Consider the following 15323-nt stretch of genomic DNA (forward strand, 5'->3'; position numbering starts at 1 on the left):
TGCTCATAGGTCAAGGGTAGAAGCAGACAGTCCAGGTGAGAGGTACCAAGGCCATACAAGGGTATAGGCAGTGGAGGAAGGGGAGGGGCTGGATTCCATGCATTTCTGGAGGCAGATCGGACACTGGATGTGGACTTAGAGAAAGAGAGAGAAGCCAAGGTGCCTCCAAGGTTTTGACATGAGCATGTCCCTGGGGTGGGTTCAGCGTTGAGCTGAGTGTGGTGCCAGTCGGTCAACTCTGGGCAGACTGGAGCAGGTGCCTGGACTTCACGCCGATTCCTGGCTGGAGACACAGATTTGGGAGTCATCGCTGTAGAGGTATTATTAAAGCCAGGAGCCTGCCTGAGGTCACCGAGAGGTGAATGAGAGCAGAGGCCTGGAGCCAACACACTAAGAGCAGCATCTCTGTCCCTGCACAGGGCAGCACCTGGGGGCTGCTCGGCCCAGATGGATATTTCTCTATACTACAAAAACCATGCTGGTGCTCAGGCCCCTTTGTCACCGGCCATGGCCTCCTCTGGGACCTTGGGTCACAACCCAAGAATCCAGGGCTTGTCTTTTGGATGGGAGCAGCAGGTAGGAATGCCGAGGAACAGAGTGTGGGGTGTGAGGCTGTGTCTAGACAAGGGTCACCCTAAGCCACCCATTACTGCCGAGCATTCCCTGTAGTGAGTCTGCACTAAATTTGAAGGCTGGGCTCCAACTCTGGTCCCTCAATTCTGCGTGCGTGCTTCTGTGCGTGTGTGTGTGTTTGAAATGCACGTAACAAAATTCATCATTTTCACCATTCTAACATGTACAGTGCAGTGACATTAAGCACACTCACCGTGTTGTGCAACTGCGTCTATTATCTGGGTGTAGATCTTTGTCATCACCAGACAAGAAAGCGTGTACCCAGGAGCCAGTCACTCCTATTTCTCCTCCTCCAGAGCCTGACAACCACAAAGCCACCTTCTGTCTGTAGGGATTTGCCTGTTTTGGACATTCTGTGTAAGTGCCATCAGACACCTGTGACCTTCTGGGGCTGGTTTCTTTCCTGCGGCATGGTTCTGTGAAGGTCACCCATGCTGTCTAGGTCATCCATGGTGTAGCCTGTGCCTGTGCACAGTTCATTTATTGTTAGGGCTCGGTCCCCCATTCCTGGCCGGTTCTGTGACCTCCTGTTGAACAGTCCCCACCCTACTTCATGAGGTTGTCATGAGGATGGTTAAGTACACTGGGAAGAAGTGTGTCCCTGTGTCATGGCGCAGGGGGCAGGAGTCGTAGGAGGGACTCCTGGGTGCTTTGGAGGTTTCTGCTGTCAGGGGTCACTTCTCAGCTCAGCCATCAGCTGAGTGCGGAGCCAGCCCTCCTCATGGGTGAGGTCAGTGACCACTCGGCCCTCTGGGCTTCCAGGGTTTGTTGCTCACTCTGGTCGGCTGGGGCTGAAGGTAAATGAATGGGCTCCATCACCATCTTCCCTTTCCTTCTAAGAATTTCTGAGATTTCCGAAGCAGCTATTTGGGACAGGCTCGACTCCCATCTCAGAGAGGAAGCAGGTACAGGGGGGCTTCGTGGAGGAGAGGGCCACGGTCTGCTGAGCAAGTGGGGCTGGCCCAGGTCTGTATGGTTCCTCCACTCACTCTGAAAATGCTGGGCACTTAGTAAAAGGGCCCAACGTCATTCGTGTTGTCTCCCATGAACAGGATGCCTCCCTCCTGGGGCACCCATCCAGGAGCCACTTTTTTTTTTTTTTTAAGATTATTTATTTATTTATTTATTCATGAGAGACACAGGCAGAGGGAGAAGCAGGCTCCTGCAGGGAGCCCGACGTGGGACTTGATCCTGGGACTCCAAGATCACGCAGGCTGAAGGCAGGCGCTAAACTGCTGAGCCTGGGCAGCCCGGGTGGCTCAGCGGTTTAGTGCCACCTTCAGCCCAGGGTCTGATCCTGGAGACCCGGGATCGAGTCCCGCGTTGGGCTCCCTGCAGGAGCCTGCTTCTCCCTCTGCCTGTGTCTCTGCCTCTCTCTCTGTGTCTCTCATGAATAAATAAATAAATAAATAAATAATCTTAAAAAATAAACCACTGAGCCACCCAGGGATCCCCCTGGGAGCCACCTTTATGGAGGCCCCTTGTGTGCCAGGTCAGTGGGGGCACAGGCCAGTGAGCCAGCTGGGAGGGCAGTAAGGGAAGGAGGAGGTGATCAGCAGGCCTCACCTCCACCTGCGTCACCCCCAGCAGCCCCCCCAGCTGGCGTCACGAGGAGCGCACATCAGGGGCTGGAGCACGGCGTGAGCGGGACAGACCTGGGCGCAGAGACGACAGGCCGCTGTGCCAGGGTGGAGTCCCATGGGGAGTGCTAACGGAAACAGAGTGTACTGTAACTGTCACGGAGATAAGGCCGAGATGGGGCGCAGCAGGGAGGAGGCTGTCGGGGTGGGCTGCAGGAGGTGGGGCCCTGGGCCCAGCGTCCTGAGGAGGCCCCAGCTGAGCGAGGTGGAGGCAGCCTGTGAAGATCCAGGGAAAGCTGTTCCAGGCAGAGGAACAGCCCTGGGCCAGTGCAAAGCCCTGGAGGCAGGAGGCAAGGCAGAGGCAGAGAGTGGAGGTCAAGGAGGGAGGTGGGCCACATGGGCGGGGTTAGGGCAGCAGAAAGCCCCTGGGGTGTTGCAAGCTGGAAGGGTAAGATCCAGTCTGTGTTTCAGAGATCATCTCTGGCTGTCGGGGGTGACTAGGGGATGGATACGCGGCAGCCTGTATCCTCCGCGTGGCTCCCCTGAGCCTGGCCCCTATGGTGGCCCCCATGGCAGTGACCTGTCCCCAGTACTGTGTTGACAGACCCCTGTCACACACACACCTGCCAGGCCCACCAGCCTCTGTGGTGTCTCAAGGGGAATTTAGCTGGTCCATGCTCTCTCACCCAGTGTCCCGTGGGGAAGGGGACGGTCACTCCTGCTGTCTGCTGTCACTGCCGCGGATAGGGGTGGGCCCTCAGAATGCTGGAAGCCTGGAAGGCAGACAGGAATGCTCCTCCTCTGAGGGTGTAAATGCCTGGGTGCTGCCCGAGGACAGCCTGAGAGTGGCATCTGCCAGCCGCCAGGTACCTGGGAAGCCGGAGCCAGGCTCAGTGCTTATTTCCCTGCCATATGTTTATGCTCTAATTCGGTTTTATTTGGGTGTCCCAGGCTGACCCCACGACCAAGTCATCCGTGGTGACTTAATGAGCCCCTGCTGCGTGGGAGGCTCCTTGCCGGGCTGGGATCCCGGACACATGGGGGTACAGAGGAGACCTCATGGAGCTGATTTTATTCCTGACAGTATTTAAATGAAGAGTGAGGTGGCCTGGGCTGGAAAGGGCCTGGGTGCTCTTCCCTCCCTGAGTCCTGCCCTGCTGACAGACCCTGGCTCAGCTCTCTCCTCTGTTAACTGCACAACAGGGACCTGACCAACTGGGGGTCTGTGGGATGGGAAGCCTTGGGGCAGCCTTCCTACCGTCACCTAGCAAAGTCAGCTGGTGCTGGGCTGGACGGGGAGGCTCTCCTATCCTCTCCCTGAGAATGAGGGATGCAAACAAAAACCGGACAGAAATGCCAGGCAGGCTCCGTGGGATGTATCCTCTGTTTCCTTCCTCCCAATTCCTCTTTGTTAATCACCTCTGCTGAAACAGCTTTATTGGGATAGAATTCATGCACCATACAATTTACCCACTTAAACTGTACAATTCAATAGGTTTCAGTCTATGCAGAGCTGTGCAATCATCACCACCATCTACTTTAGAACATTTCATCACCTCAAAAAGCAACCCTGTACTCAGTAGCAGTCACTTCCTATTGCCCGACTCCCCCAGCCCCTGGCAACCAACCACTAATCTACTTTCTCTCTCAACATTTTCCTGTTCTGGACATTTCCTATAGATGCAATCATATACAACGTGGTCTCATGTGACTGGCTTCTTTCGCTTAGCATAATGTTTTTCAAAGTTCATCCGTGACCCATGTTTTCTCCTGTGTTAGAGCTTCTTTCCTTTTTTATGAGTGATATTCCTTTGTATGGATAGATCATATTGTGTTTAATCCATTCATTGGTCGATGGACATTGTTTCTTTCTCTTTCTTTTTTTTTAGAGATTTATTTGAGAGAGAGAGAGAGAGAGAGAGGGAGAGAGAGGGAGGGAGCCCAAGCAGAGGGGGAGAGGTGGAGGGGGAGGGAGAAAATCTCCAGCAGGCTCCCCACTGATCGTGGAGCCTGAAGTAGGCTTGATCGTAGGACCTGAGCCAAAACCAAAAGTCAGATGCTTAACCGACTGAGCCATTCAGGTGCCCCTAACATGGTTTTATTTATTTATTTTTTTAAACATGGTTTTATTGTGTACAGAGCAGAGGGGGTTCAATCCCTCTTGGCAGCTGCTTTCCTTGTGGCTGCCAGGATGTTGCTCAGCTCATCTTTGGCCTCTTGGCACAGATGTGTGCCCCATAGTTTTTTTTGATGATCCTGAGGACCTGCTTGTCCTTGGAGACCTTGAGCAGTGTCATGGCACACTGCTCACACAGGGCGAAGCCACACATTTCTTGGATCATCTCCTGCACAGTCTTGGTGCGCTTGGTGAGGCGACCACTGTGGCCACAATGTGTCTGCTTGCTCGTGTTCTTGGTCGCCTCGTGGCCCTTGCTGGGGCCCATGGCCATGGGGTAGCACAGGCCACGGCTGCTGCTCCTCCGTGGCTGCCGAGATGGACGTGCTGGATTGTTTCTGTTTGGCTACTGTAAATAATACTGCTATGAACATTTATGTACAGGTGTTTGCGCAAACAAGTATTTTAGATTCTTTTGGTTAGACATCTAAGAGTGGGAATACTGGGTCATATAGTAACTCTATATTTAACTTTTTTGAAAAAAGACTATCCATTTGAAAGGGAGGGATAGGGAGAGCATGACCGATGTAGGGAGACGGGGGAAGGGAGAAGCAGTTTCCTTGCGGAGCAGGGAGCCTGATGTGGGGGCTCGATCCCAGGAGATCCCAGGACCCCGGGATCATGACCCGAGCCCAAGGCAGACGCCCAACCGACTGAGCCACCCAGGCGCCCCTATATTCAAGTTTTTGAGGAACTGCCAGACTGTTTTCCAAAGTGGCTGCACCATTTCACATCCCCAGCCGCGGTGTATGAGGGTCCAATCTCTCCGCGTCCTCACTAACACTGGCTGTTATCTCTCTTTTTTTTTTATTCTAGCCGTCCTAGTGGGTATGAAGTGGCATCTCATTGTGGTTTTGATTTGCATTTCCCTGATGACTGATGTTGAGCATCTTTTCACGCACTTATTGGTCATTTGTAGATCTTCTTTGGAGATATGTCTATTCAGATACTTCACCCACTTTAAAATTGGGTTATTCATCTTTTTATAATTGAGTTGTGAGAGGTCTTTCTATATTGCAGATAAAGTCTCTTATTGGGCATAATTTGCAAATATTGTCTCCCATTGTGTGGGCTGTCTTTTCACTTTCTTTTCTTTTTATTTTTTTTAAATTAAAAAAAATTTTTTAAAAATTTTTTTGTCTTTTCACTTTCTTGATGGTATTGTTTACAACACAAAATTTTTGAATTTTGATGAAATCTGATTTATCGACTTCTTTTGTTCCTTGTGCTTTCAGAATGTACTTAAGAAGCCTTTGTCTAACTTAAGATCACCAATTATTCCTGTGTTTTCTCCTACGAGTTTCATAGTTTTAGCTGTTACAATTAGATCTATAATTTATTTTGAGTTATTTTTTGAGTTATTAACACATTAAATAACAAGATCTGGCAATGGGTCTAACATCTCTTGTGGTTTGGGAGATGAGTGCACATGCTATTCTGAGATCTTTCCAACAATTGTAGTGTGATGAGACAGTATCATGAATTCTATGAGTGACAGAGTCGCAGCCATTGCTAATACCACCTACATTCGTAATTGAAGAAAATGCTGGATTTCAGTTAAAGGTTCATAAAGCTATAATTATCCTCCCAGATTCATGGTCCCCCTGTATTCTATCCACAGCTTGCAGGTGAAAAACTTCTGGGATGGCTAAAATTCCTGCAAGTCCCAGTTTCTGAATAGTCTTAGGGGCTCAAACCCTCCCAGGACTGGCTTCTGGGCTGTTTCCCTGGCACCCCAGCCACCATTCCCTTCGTCCTCTGCCTGGCTCCAGATGTGAGGAAGCTATCCCTTGCCCAGCAGAATTTTCTAACAAAGTGAGGCTGCAGAGCTGTGTGGCTGAGACGTGTGGGCCCTTCCACTGGCCAGATTACTTCATCCCTAGGTGCCTCAGTTTGCTTACCTGCAAGGCATGGGTGAATAGTCAGGAGTGAGTTCACCAGATAGATTATTGGGCTGACTGAATGAGCTCAGGATTTCAAGGCTGAGAGCAGAATGGGCACACAGGTACATCCCAAAGATACCAGCTATATCGTTAAGTCTTTCACAGGAGAGCGGAGGGTGCTATTTCCTCTGCCTACACATTCTTTCCCTTGTTCTGCACCAGGTTAATGTCTAATTTTTTGTAGCAGTCAGGAGTTTTTGAGTCTTTTATTTTTTTAAGATTTTATTTGAGAGAGAGTGAGAGATAAAGAGCACGAGAGAGAGAGAGAGAGAGAGAACGAGCAGGAAGGAGGGGCAGAGGCCGAGGGAGAAGCAGACTCCTTGCTGAGCAGAGAGCCCAAGGTAGGACTTGATTCCAGGACCCTGGGATCATGACCTGAGCAGAAGGCAGACACCTAACTGACTGAGCCACCCAGGCACCCCACGAGTCTTTGAATCCTAACAAAAATTCAAATTGCTCCATCTATAAGGCTAGGATTTCAGGTCTGGTTTATAGGGTGTGGGGAGAGATCCAAACATCTCATCAGGCCTCAGCCCTCTCTTTCCAGACTGGTCAGGTAGGGGCTGGAGAAGTGAGGCCCCCTCTCTCAGGTGCCTGGGCCACATACAACATAGACCCTGGGACCTTGAGCAAATCCCCCAGTACCTGGCCCTGCCCCAGAAGCTCCAGGCTTTTCTGATCTTCAGAGGGAGGTTCTGTCCTAAGAGTTTCTGAAAAAGTTCCAGAAAGGGCCTTGATTGGCCTGGCTTGGTCATGTGCCAATGCTTGAGCCAATCACTGAAGCCAGGGGCTGGGGGTGGGGGGGCTGATTAGCTGGGTCTGGGTCACAGGCTTGTCAGGCCCCAAGCCAAATTCCTGCAGAATGATGCCTGGCTGAGGAAATTCAAAGGCCTTCTCCTCTTGTAGGGTACGTAGCAAGTCTTGGTCAGACCTCACTTGTTTCAGGACTCCTTCCTTCACTGGGACTGGCTCTGGTTCTGTGCACCAACAGTAACTGTATCCCCTACCGCTCACTTCTCATTCAACAATTACTTAGTGAGCACCTACTATGCACCAGTTTGAAGGAGGGAATGGGGGCTGCAAAGGGCACTGGGAGGGAGTGGTCTGTGAGGGAGGAGAACTCGGGATCCTGAGATCTAGAAATGTTAGGGAGTTTCCAGAAGGCGGAGTGGTGGACTTAGGTGCTGCTGTGGAGCTCAGTGAAACCATTAACTGACCACTGAATTGGGTCGCCTGAAGGTTGTGGGTGACCTTAGCAAGAATTAAGAGTGGGGACACAGCCCTGCGAGGGCGGGTGGCAAGAGGAAAGACTGGGAAGGAAGGAAGGGAGTGGAGGGTTTAGGTTTCTGTGGGGTAAAGAGAAAGGAAAGGGGAAGGAGGAGGTAAAGGGGGCTTGGGAGCAAGGGACCATTTTCACCTTTCTTTGGAAAGTGCTGACCCAGGGGAAAGAGGGAGTTTGATGGCACAGGAGGCCAGCAAGGGGAGGGCAGTGGGAAGTGGGTGCCTGAGACCAAGATCAGAATGGGAGAGCCCGAAGGGGAGGGGAATGGGTGCCAGGTGGGGACCTGTGTCAGTTCAGGGCCTGAAGTTCAGAGGGATCCCATTCCCATTTGATGGCTTCAGCTTAGCTGGCAGTGAGGGCAGGAGGGACTGTGGGAGGTGTGAGGAAAGGAGGGAATATCTTAGTCTCAGAGTGGGAGAGAGTGTCACTGAAAAACACCGTAGGGCTGCTGACACCGCTGCCGAGTGCCAGTTTGAAGTCTGAGGTCACCAGTTCCCAATCAGAAGGGTTATGTGTGGACACCCCAGCAGCTCCCTGCTGTCCTAAACAATAGGTGCAGGAAGGGGGTTTTCCAAAAGGTTGGAGGGTGTTCTGTGGTGGAAGAAGATTGGGGCTGGGGGAGATGGACTCTATAAAAATTCACTAGGCCAGGAAGTGGTTATTATTGTCGGTGTTTTATGAATGAGGAAGCTGGGGGGCCGGTATGCTATCCATATGGCTTTGGGGGTCAAACTAGGAAGGGGCCTGACACACGTCAAAGTAACTTAAGGTGTTACTCTTTGTTGAAAAAAAGTGAATGGTTGGATAGCCCAGTGATGTAACCACAGTCATAACCCAGCCAGGAAGTAGCCCCAACTTTGGGGTTTGGTGGGTGGTGCTCATGACCCTGTGTCATGCCATCCCTGCTGCCCTAATAAATGACTCAGTATTACCTGTGCACTGTCATGGGCTAATCATTCCGAGGTCTGGTGGTAGAATTTCATAGACACCAAGGGAGCAGGGAGTCCCCAGCCCCAGAATGACAGTCTGGTTCCTAACCCTGGGCTTTGCTGACTGCACCCCACCCAGGCCGCCTGGTGGGGGCTGGGAGAGCATCCTAAAGGCATACATCAGTGCGGGCCTGGGGCTCTCCAACGAGGGGCATCCTTTTAAGGGGAGGCCAGAAGACGCGACCTCGAACTTGGTGGAGGTGCTGGGGGCAGGGATCCTCCATCTAATGGGCTCCCAGCCCCGTTTCTTTTTTTTTTTTTAAATTTTTATTTATTTATGATAGTCACAGAGAGAGAGAGAGAGAGGCAGAGACATAGGCAGAGGGAGAAGCAGGCTCCACGCACCGGGAGCCCGACGTGGGATTCGATCCCGGGTCTCCAGGATCGCGCCCTGGGCCAAAGGCAGGCGCCAAACCGCTGCGCCACCCAGGGATCCCCACCAGCCCCGTTTCTTAAAGGCCATTTAGGCCGAAGTGAATGTGGCTACTTCATTTAAGTTAATAATGACGGTTCGTGCTGCTTATTAAAATGTGTTAGAGAGGTTATTTATTCAGGTTTGAAAAACATAAAACTCCAGATTTCTCTCCCCATAGCTATTTATATCTGGAGCTGGTGTAAACTGTCCCCCTATGAAGCTCAGGTTTGAAGTAACTTAAAAGAAAAATAGCTGTCCGTTGAATTAGAAAAAAAAAAAATCATTTACAGACATTCTCTTGCCTCCTAATTATGCAGGATCAGCGCGATGTTCTGCGGAGGCTGGTGGTGGAGGTGGGAGTGCCGCGGCCCTGGGGGGGTCCCACGCTCCCCCCCCTCCCCATACACCCCTCCCCCGGGCCGGCCGGGGACCGCACTCCGGGCAGGGAGGTCTCGGGCTGGCCCCGGGTGCCCGGCAGGACAGGGGGGAGGCAGGGCACGCAGCAGATCCGGAAAAGTGGTTCTTGCCCGGGAGGAAGTTGACCCTCCTCCCCGACCCAGGGCTTGGGATGAAAATAGCTGCTTCCTCTTTACCCTTCCTGGCCCCAGCCCATCTCGGCAAGTGCCCCCTCGCTGGGGCCGGAGCGGCCGGCGGGGAAGGCGGGGGACCCCCGGCAGCTCGGGCCGCTGCGGCCACTTGCAGCCTCCCCCCGCCCCAATCAGCGGGGCCCGCCACAGACCTCCTCCTCCTCCCCGAGCCCCCACCCTGCGTCCTTTCCCTCCGGGGCACACCGTCACCCGGGAGCCCCGTCGCCTGCACCGGGGGCCCCCGGCGCCCAGGAACCCCCAGGCCCCTCGGGGAAGGCGGGGGCGCAATTAGTTTCTTCCAATTAGTTTCCCCTCTTTGTATAGAGACCCATTCAAACTGTGGCTGTAATCCTCCGCGCGAGGGGGAAAGTAGTCCCGACCTTGCGTTCGATTTCTGTTCTCGCGTCGCGCATATTTTACTTTTCGAGGCCACCGGGACTCTCCGTGGGGCCCCTCGCGGAATGTGGGGGCGGCGGCTGCGGGGGGCCCGCGCAGGTGAGGGGGTGGGGGCGGCCGCCGCGGGAGGGGGCGGGGAGGGCAGCTAACTCCCAGCTACTGCCTAGAGAGATGGATCATGGGGCGTAGAGAGATTGCAAACCTCAAACCACGTACAGCGGGCGATACGCGTCAACCGAACCTGACCAACGGAAGCCCGGAGCCTGCCCCCTCCCCGCGCTCCCGCCCCCGGGCCCCGGACGGACAGGAGCGCCGAGCCAACCGCGCGGCCGCTCGCCGTCCGAATCCCGCGGAAGCCAATGGGAGCGCGCGGGGGGCGGGGCCGGCCCGCGTCGGGTTGGGCTGCGCGCGGCTTCCCCCCCGCCGGCCCGCCCCAGGCCCCGCCCCCCCCGCCCGCTCGCGGCTCCCGGAGTAGTTGGTGCCAGTGAAGTGCGGGCGGCGATGAGAGCGAAAGTTGCGCTCGGCTCGGCGCTGGGGGCTTGAAGCGGCCCCGCGCTCCGCCCGCCGGGCCACCCCCAGCCCCGACTCCGCGCGCCCGCCGGCTCCCGCCGCGCCCGCCCGCCCCGCGCCCGCCCGCGCTCCCTCCCCCCGCCCCCCCCGGCTCGGCGCCCCCTCCTCAGGAGCCGCGGGGCCCCGCCACTTTCGCCCGGCCCCGGCCCCGGCCCCGGCCCCCGCCGATGCCGGCCATGGTGGAGAAGGGCCCCGAGGTCTCAGGGAAGCGGAGAGGGAGGAACAACGCGGCCAGCGCGGCCGCCTCGGCCGCCGCCGCCGCCGCCTCGGCCGCCTCAGCCTCGGCCGCCTCCGCCGCCTCGGCCGCCGCCTCTGTGTCTGTCTCTGCCTCGGCCGCCTCCGCCTCGGCCGCCTCCGCCTCGGCCGCCGCCGCCCCCAATAATGGGCAGAATAAAAGTTTGGCGGCGGCGGCGCCCAATGGTAACAGCAGCAGCAACTCCTGGGAGGAAGGCAGCTCGGGCTCGTCCAGCGACGAGGAGCACGGTAGGTGGCAGCCGCCCCGCGCCGCCCGCCCGCGCCCGCCCGCGCCCCGCGCCCCGCGCCCGCCCGCCCGCGCTGACCGCCGTGCTCTGCTTCCCCGCAGGTGGCGGCGGCATGCGGGTCGGACCCCAGTACCAGGCGGTGGTGCCCGACTTCGACCCCGGTGAGTAGCGGCCCCGCGACCCGCGACCCGCCACCCGAGGGGGCGGGGGCCCTCGGACAACTTTCTTTTTGTGTGTGTGTGTGTGTGTGTGTGTGTGTGCGTTCGCCCTGCCGTCCGCGGGGAGAACAGCAGGGCGCGAGCCGGGAGGGACACACACACGCCCGAGCGTGGTCCGCGCGCGCGCCTCGGCCTCGGCGTCGGGGGCGCGGCCTGGGGACTCCCGGGGTCCCGGGGCGCCGGCCGGGGGGCGCGGTGGCCGCGCCGGAGAGTTAGCGTGCTGCGAGCGCCCGGGACTCGGGACGTCCTCGCGCCCGTCGCAGCACTTGAGGGGTCCCTCCCTCCTCCTGCCGGCCCCTCGGGCTCGCGCGGCTTCCCTGACTCCCCTCCCAGCCTGAGGGGGACCTGACGAGCGACCCCCCCGCCCCCCCCCCATCACTTAAGAAGTGTGCTTCCCAGAGGGCGCCTGCCTGAGGGAAGAGAGGCTCGCTCGTGGCAGCTGATTTTAGGACCTATTTGTGAATGTCCGTAGATTTCTTTTTTTGTGTGTGTCTCTGTGTGTGTGTGTGTGTGTGTGTTTCCTTGAAGGAAGGGGTTGTGAAAGAATAGCTCCAGAAGCTTTCGCCTAGCTAATGATTTCCACCTCCGAGAAATCCCTACACCCTTTCAGAACGGCACATTTACTTTCCCGGCTGCTGTTTGTGCGTGGAAGCAAATTTAAAGTGGGTACCGGGAGGGGAGGGGAAAAAAAAAAAAAAGAATCTAATCAGACAAAGGAATTCGTCAGATTTTAATGCGTGAGATTCTAGCCCTTCCCCGGAGGAGACTGTTCCTCAAAGGTTGTTGGCGTGGAAGATGTTTGAAGGGACGTGGGGTTTTCCTTTCAGAAACAAGATTCAAAAGAGAATCTTTTGCAGGGCTGGAGTTATTAACAAGGCTTTCTGGTGTGGAGGGCTTTCGAGCTGGAGGGTATCTATGTAGGTTATAGCACTAGTTTATTTGAGAGAATGAATGCATAACATGCTTTTCCTTGGAAACAAGACTGCAGAAAATTGCAAGGATCTAGTCCTTGAAAAAGGAGATTGCTCTTAAGCTGTTATTAAGGTACTAAACTCTGGGTGTTCTTTGAAGTGAAAATACACAGCAATCGGTGAGTGAGCTTTTGGGCACTCTGGAAATAAATGACCTTGCCCATGTTTGCCTTCTAGATTTTAGTCTGTTGATTTAAATCTCTTGAATTTATGTAGTCTAGCACCCAGGTTTGTATTCCTTTTAAATTCGTATTAGTCTTTTTGATAGTTTCCCCTTCCCCCACATCTTCCTTTTTTGGTAGTGACTTCTCATTTACAAGAGTGACAGGATAGGACTGGGAGACCAAGGCTTTTTCTCTCGTATGCGTGCCTTCTCCATTCCCACGTTCGCCACCAGGGGAAGCATACTGTTTTTTGGTTACAGTTGACCCTATCTTCATTTTGTAGGTCAAGTCCATCTTTGTTTTAATACACAGAACATAAAGCAAAGGTTGTCACAAGTTTCCCACACATATTTTAAAAAATCAACTTGCACAGATCTTTTAGTTTTAGTAAGTTGGTAGATTTTTAATATGTTTTGGTTACATTAGTTTTGAAAGCTTTACTTAAATACAGTTGGATGTGACTAAGGAAAAGTGCCAATTTGATGACAGCAACAGGAATTAGACTTCTGACCTTCTTCTAAATATTGGTGTCTACCTCTGTATTGTTAGTAGTGCGCCTGACTTCTTTGGGTTCATTTTCTTTGAAACAGCAGGTGTAGTAGGATCATACTTTGAGCTGTCCTTGTATTTTTGATGGAATAGGTACAACCATAAAGATGCTAGAGACCGGCCTTTCTAAAAAGTAAAACATTATAAGTGTTCCGCAGTAGTCTTACTGCCAGTTGATTGGGGTTTGGTGTTAGTATTTACAAATTTCTTGTTTTGTGTTGTTTTAATTTGGAAAGGAATCTTACTGAGAAATAATTTTAAGCCCTGTTTTGCCGATCTGAGCAGTGGGACACATTCATAGATATGGCTGAAAATCGTGGAACCTTATTGTTTCCTGGAGATTTTTTTTTTTAAGGTTTGTCCTATCTTGAACTTAAAGTCTTTTTTTTTTTTTTTTTTTTTAAGATTTTATTTATTTATTCATGATAGTCACACAGAGAGAGACAGAGAGGCAGAGACACAGGCAGAGGGAGAAGCAGGCTCCATGCACCGGGAGCCCGATGTGGGATTCGAGCCCCGGTCTCCAGGATCACGCCCCGGGCCAAAGGCAGGCGCCAAACCGCTGCGCCACCCAGGGATCCCGAACTTAAAGTCTTAAGTCAAGAGGTGACTTCTGTTTTGGAATAGAAATGGTACACCGTGTTTGTTTCATGGCAAAAAACATTTTTTTTAGGTCTTTAGACTGAAAGGTTCTATGAGAAGCTAGGAATAATACGGAATTGAAATTGTGATTGTTAGTGCATGTTATTTCTCCCTGCCTTAGTTTTGAATTAATTTTGAATTTATTTTTTATTTTATTTAAAAAATTTTTTTAAAGATTTTATTTATTTATTCATGAGAGACACAGAGAGAGAGAGAGAGAGAGAGAGAGGCAGGCAGAGACACAGGCAGAGGGAGAAACAGGACCCTCGCAGGAAGTCCAATGCGGACTCGATCCTGGGTTTCCAGGATCACTCCCTGGGTGGAAGGCAGGTGGTGCTAAACTGCAGGGCCACCCAGGGATCCCCTGATTTTATTTCTTTAAACCAAAACTTGAACAAATGAATGTAAAATTCCTCAGGAAGCCTTTTCTTTCTTTCTTTTCTTCTTTCTTTCTTTCTTTCTTTCTTTCTTTCTTTCTTTCTTTCTTTCTTTCTTTCTTTCTTCTATCTCTGGTAAAGACGTGTGAGGGAAGAAATTGATTTTAATTAAAAAAAAAAACTTATCAACAGTATCCCAGCTTGACCTTATGTAGCTTTAAAAGCAAGTGGTTGAAGCTGGGAACACCTGACATTCCCTGTAAAGTCCAAGGCAGATCCACTTCTGTCATTCCTCACAGACGGTGAATGAAATGAATGGAGCACTGTAGCTCTAAAATGCTGATTCAGAGGAAGACCCAGACTAGATTTTTGGACTTTGGTGTAACTTGGCAATTAAAATGATAGAAAAAGTTTTATCAATTAGTTTTAAAAACAAAGACCAGAATGTAGTTCTATATCTTTAACTTAGGCTTTGTTCCCACATATGGTGTCCAGACTGTCTTTCCATACCCCATGCTGTAGCGTATGCCAAGTTGTCATTGGTTTCTTTCAGAATTTAGTAATCATAGAATAGAGTAAGAGGGAGGAATGCTTATTCTGTCCTACCTCTGGTTAGTTATTTCCTATACTTGTAAAGCATGATTTAATTTGAAATGAGTAGTGTGTTTCTATACGAAGATATGAGTGTTTCCATGATCTTAGCAGTAAGCATGCAAAGGAAGGAATCTGTAGCCTATATATATATATTTTTTTCATAGCCTATACATTTCTATCATTGTTTGGTACTCTTCCTCTTTTGTCTTTTGGCCGGAGAAACACAGTGACAGGATGTTAAGGCTGACTCAAGTTCTTTGTTTTCTGAAGCATGGGTTATTATGTCAACTTTTATCCTGGGTTGGTTTTTAGTATCACAGTTCACTGATAGTAAAATTAAGACTCTTCCAGAAGAGGAAATTATTAATGGAAAATATTTTTGAGATAATAGTCCTTTAAAAAAGCAACCTATATTTGGAACATTGAATCCAGTTTAATGATACTTACCTGGCAGGGGAGATACCATGATCATGAATCCAGTTTAATGAGATTTGAAAATTTGGGTTGTCTTTGGCTCAGCTGTCACTTCAAAGTTGATTTCTGTTGGTATAATGTGTTATGCTTTAGTGTGGAATAATGTTATTGAACAGAGGGTCTTGACCTGCTTTTCATTACTTTTTACTGTGTTCCTCCTTGAACATTATTTTCTATGCTTCAGTTTCATTTTAAAAGTCAATTTTATAGATATTCTAAAATTCACAAGTTATGGTGAATGTTTTGTGATTTAAACATACTTGGAGTGTTCACCCAAATGA

At 51.8% G+C, this 15323-nt stretch overlaps 1 protein-coding gene and 1 pseudogene across 3 annotated transcripts in view; one reads left to right on the top strand and one right to left on the bottom strand.

Moving 5' to 3' along the window:
* Positions 1 to 4298: 4298 nt before the first annotated feature.
* LOC140639512 (large ribosomal subunit protein eL36-like) lies at positions 4299 to 8724 on the bottom strand (annotated as a pseudogene).
* Positions 8725 to 10706: 1982 nt separating this feature from the next.
* The window catches only part of RCOR1 (REST corepressor 1), a 138567-nt gene continuing 133950 nt past the window's right edge, over positions 10707 to 15323 (top strand). For 2 of the 3 annotated variants that reach the window (XM_072840027.1, XM_072840026.1), the window contains exons 1-2: positions 10707 to 11054; positions 11155 to 11214. In XM_072840027.1, the coding sequence (XP_072696128.1) occupies positions 10739 to 11054; positions 11155 to 11214 (376 nt within the window). In that variant the 5' untranslated portion in view covers positions 10707 to 10738. The remainder of the gene's footprint in view (positions 11055 to 11154; positions 11215 to 15323) is intronic. The other variant, XM_072840025.1, reaches the window with a different exon arrangement.

The sequence above is a fragment of the Canis lupus genome, chromosome 9 (genome assembly GCF_048164855.1).
Source record: "Canis lupus baileyi chromosome 9, mCanLup2.hap1, whole genome shotgun sequence".
NCBI classification, from domain to species: Eukaryota; Metazoa; Chordata; class Mammalia; order Carnivora; family Canidae; genus Canis; species Canis lupus.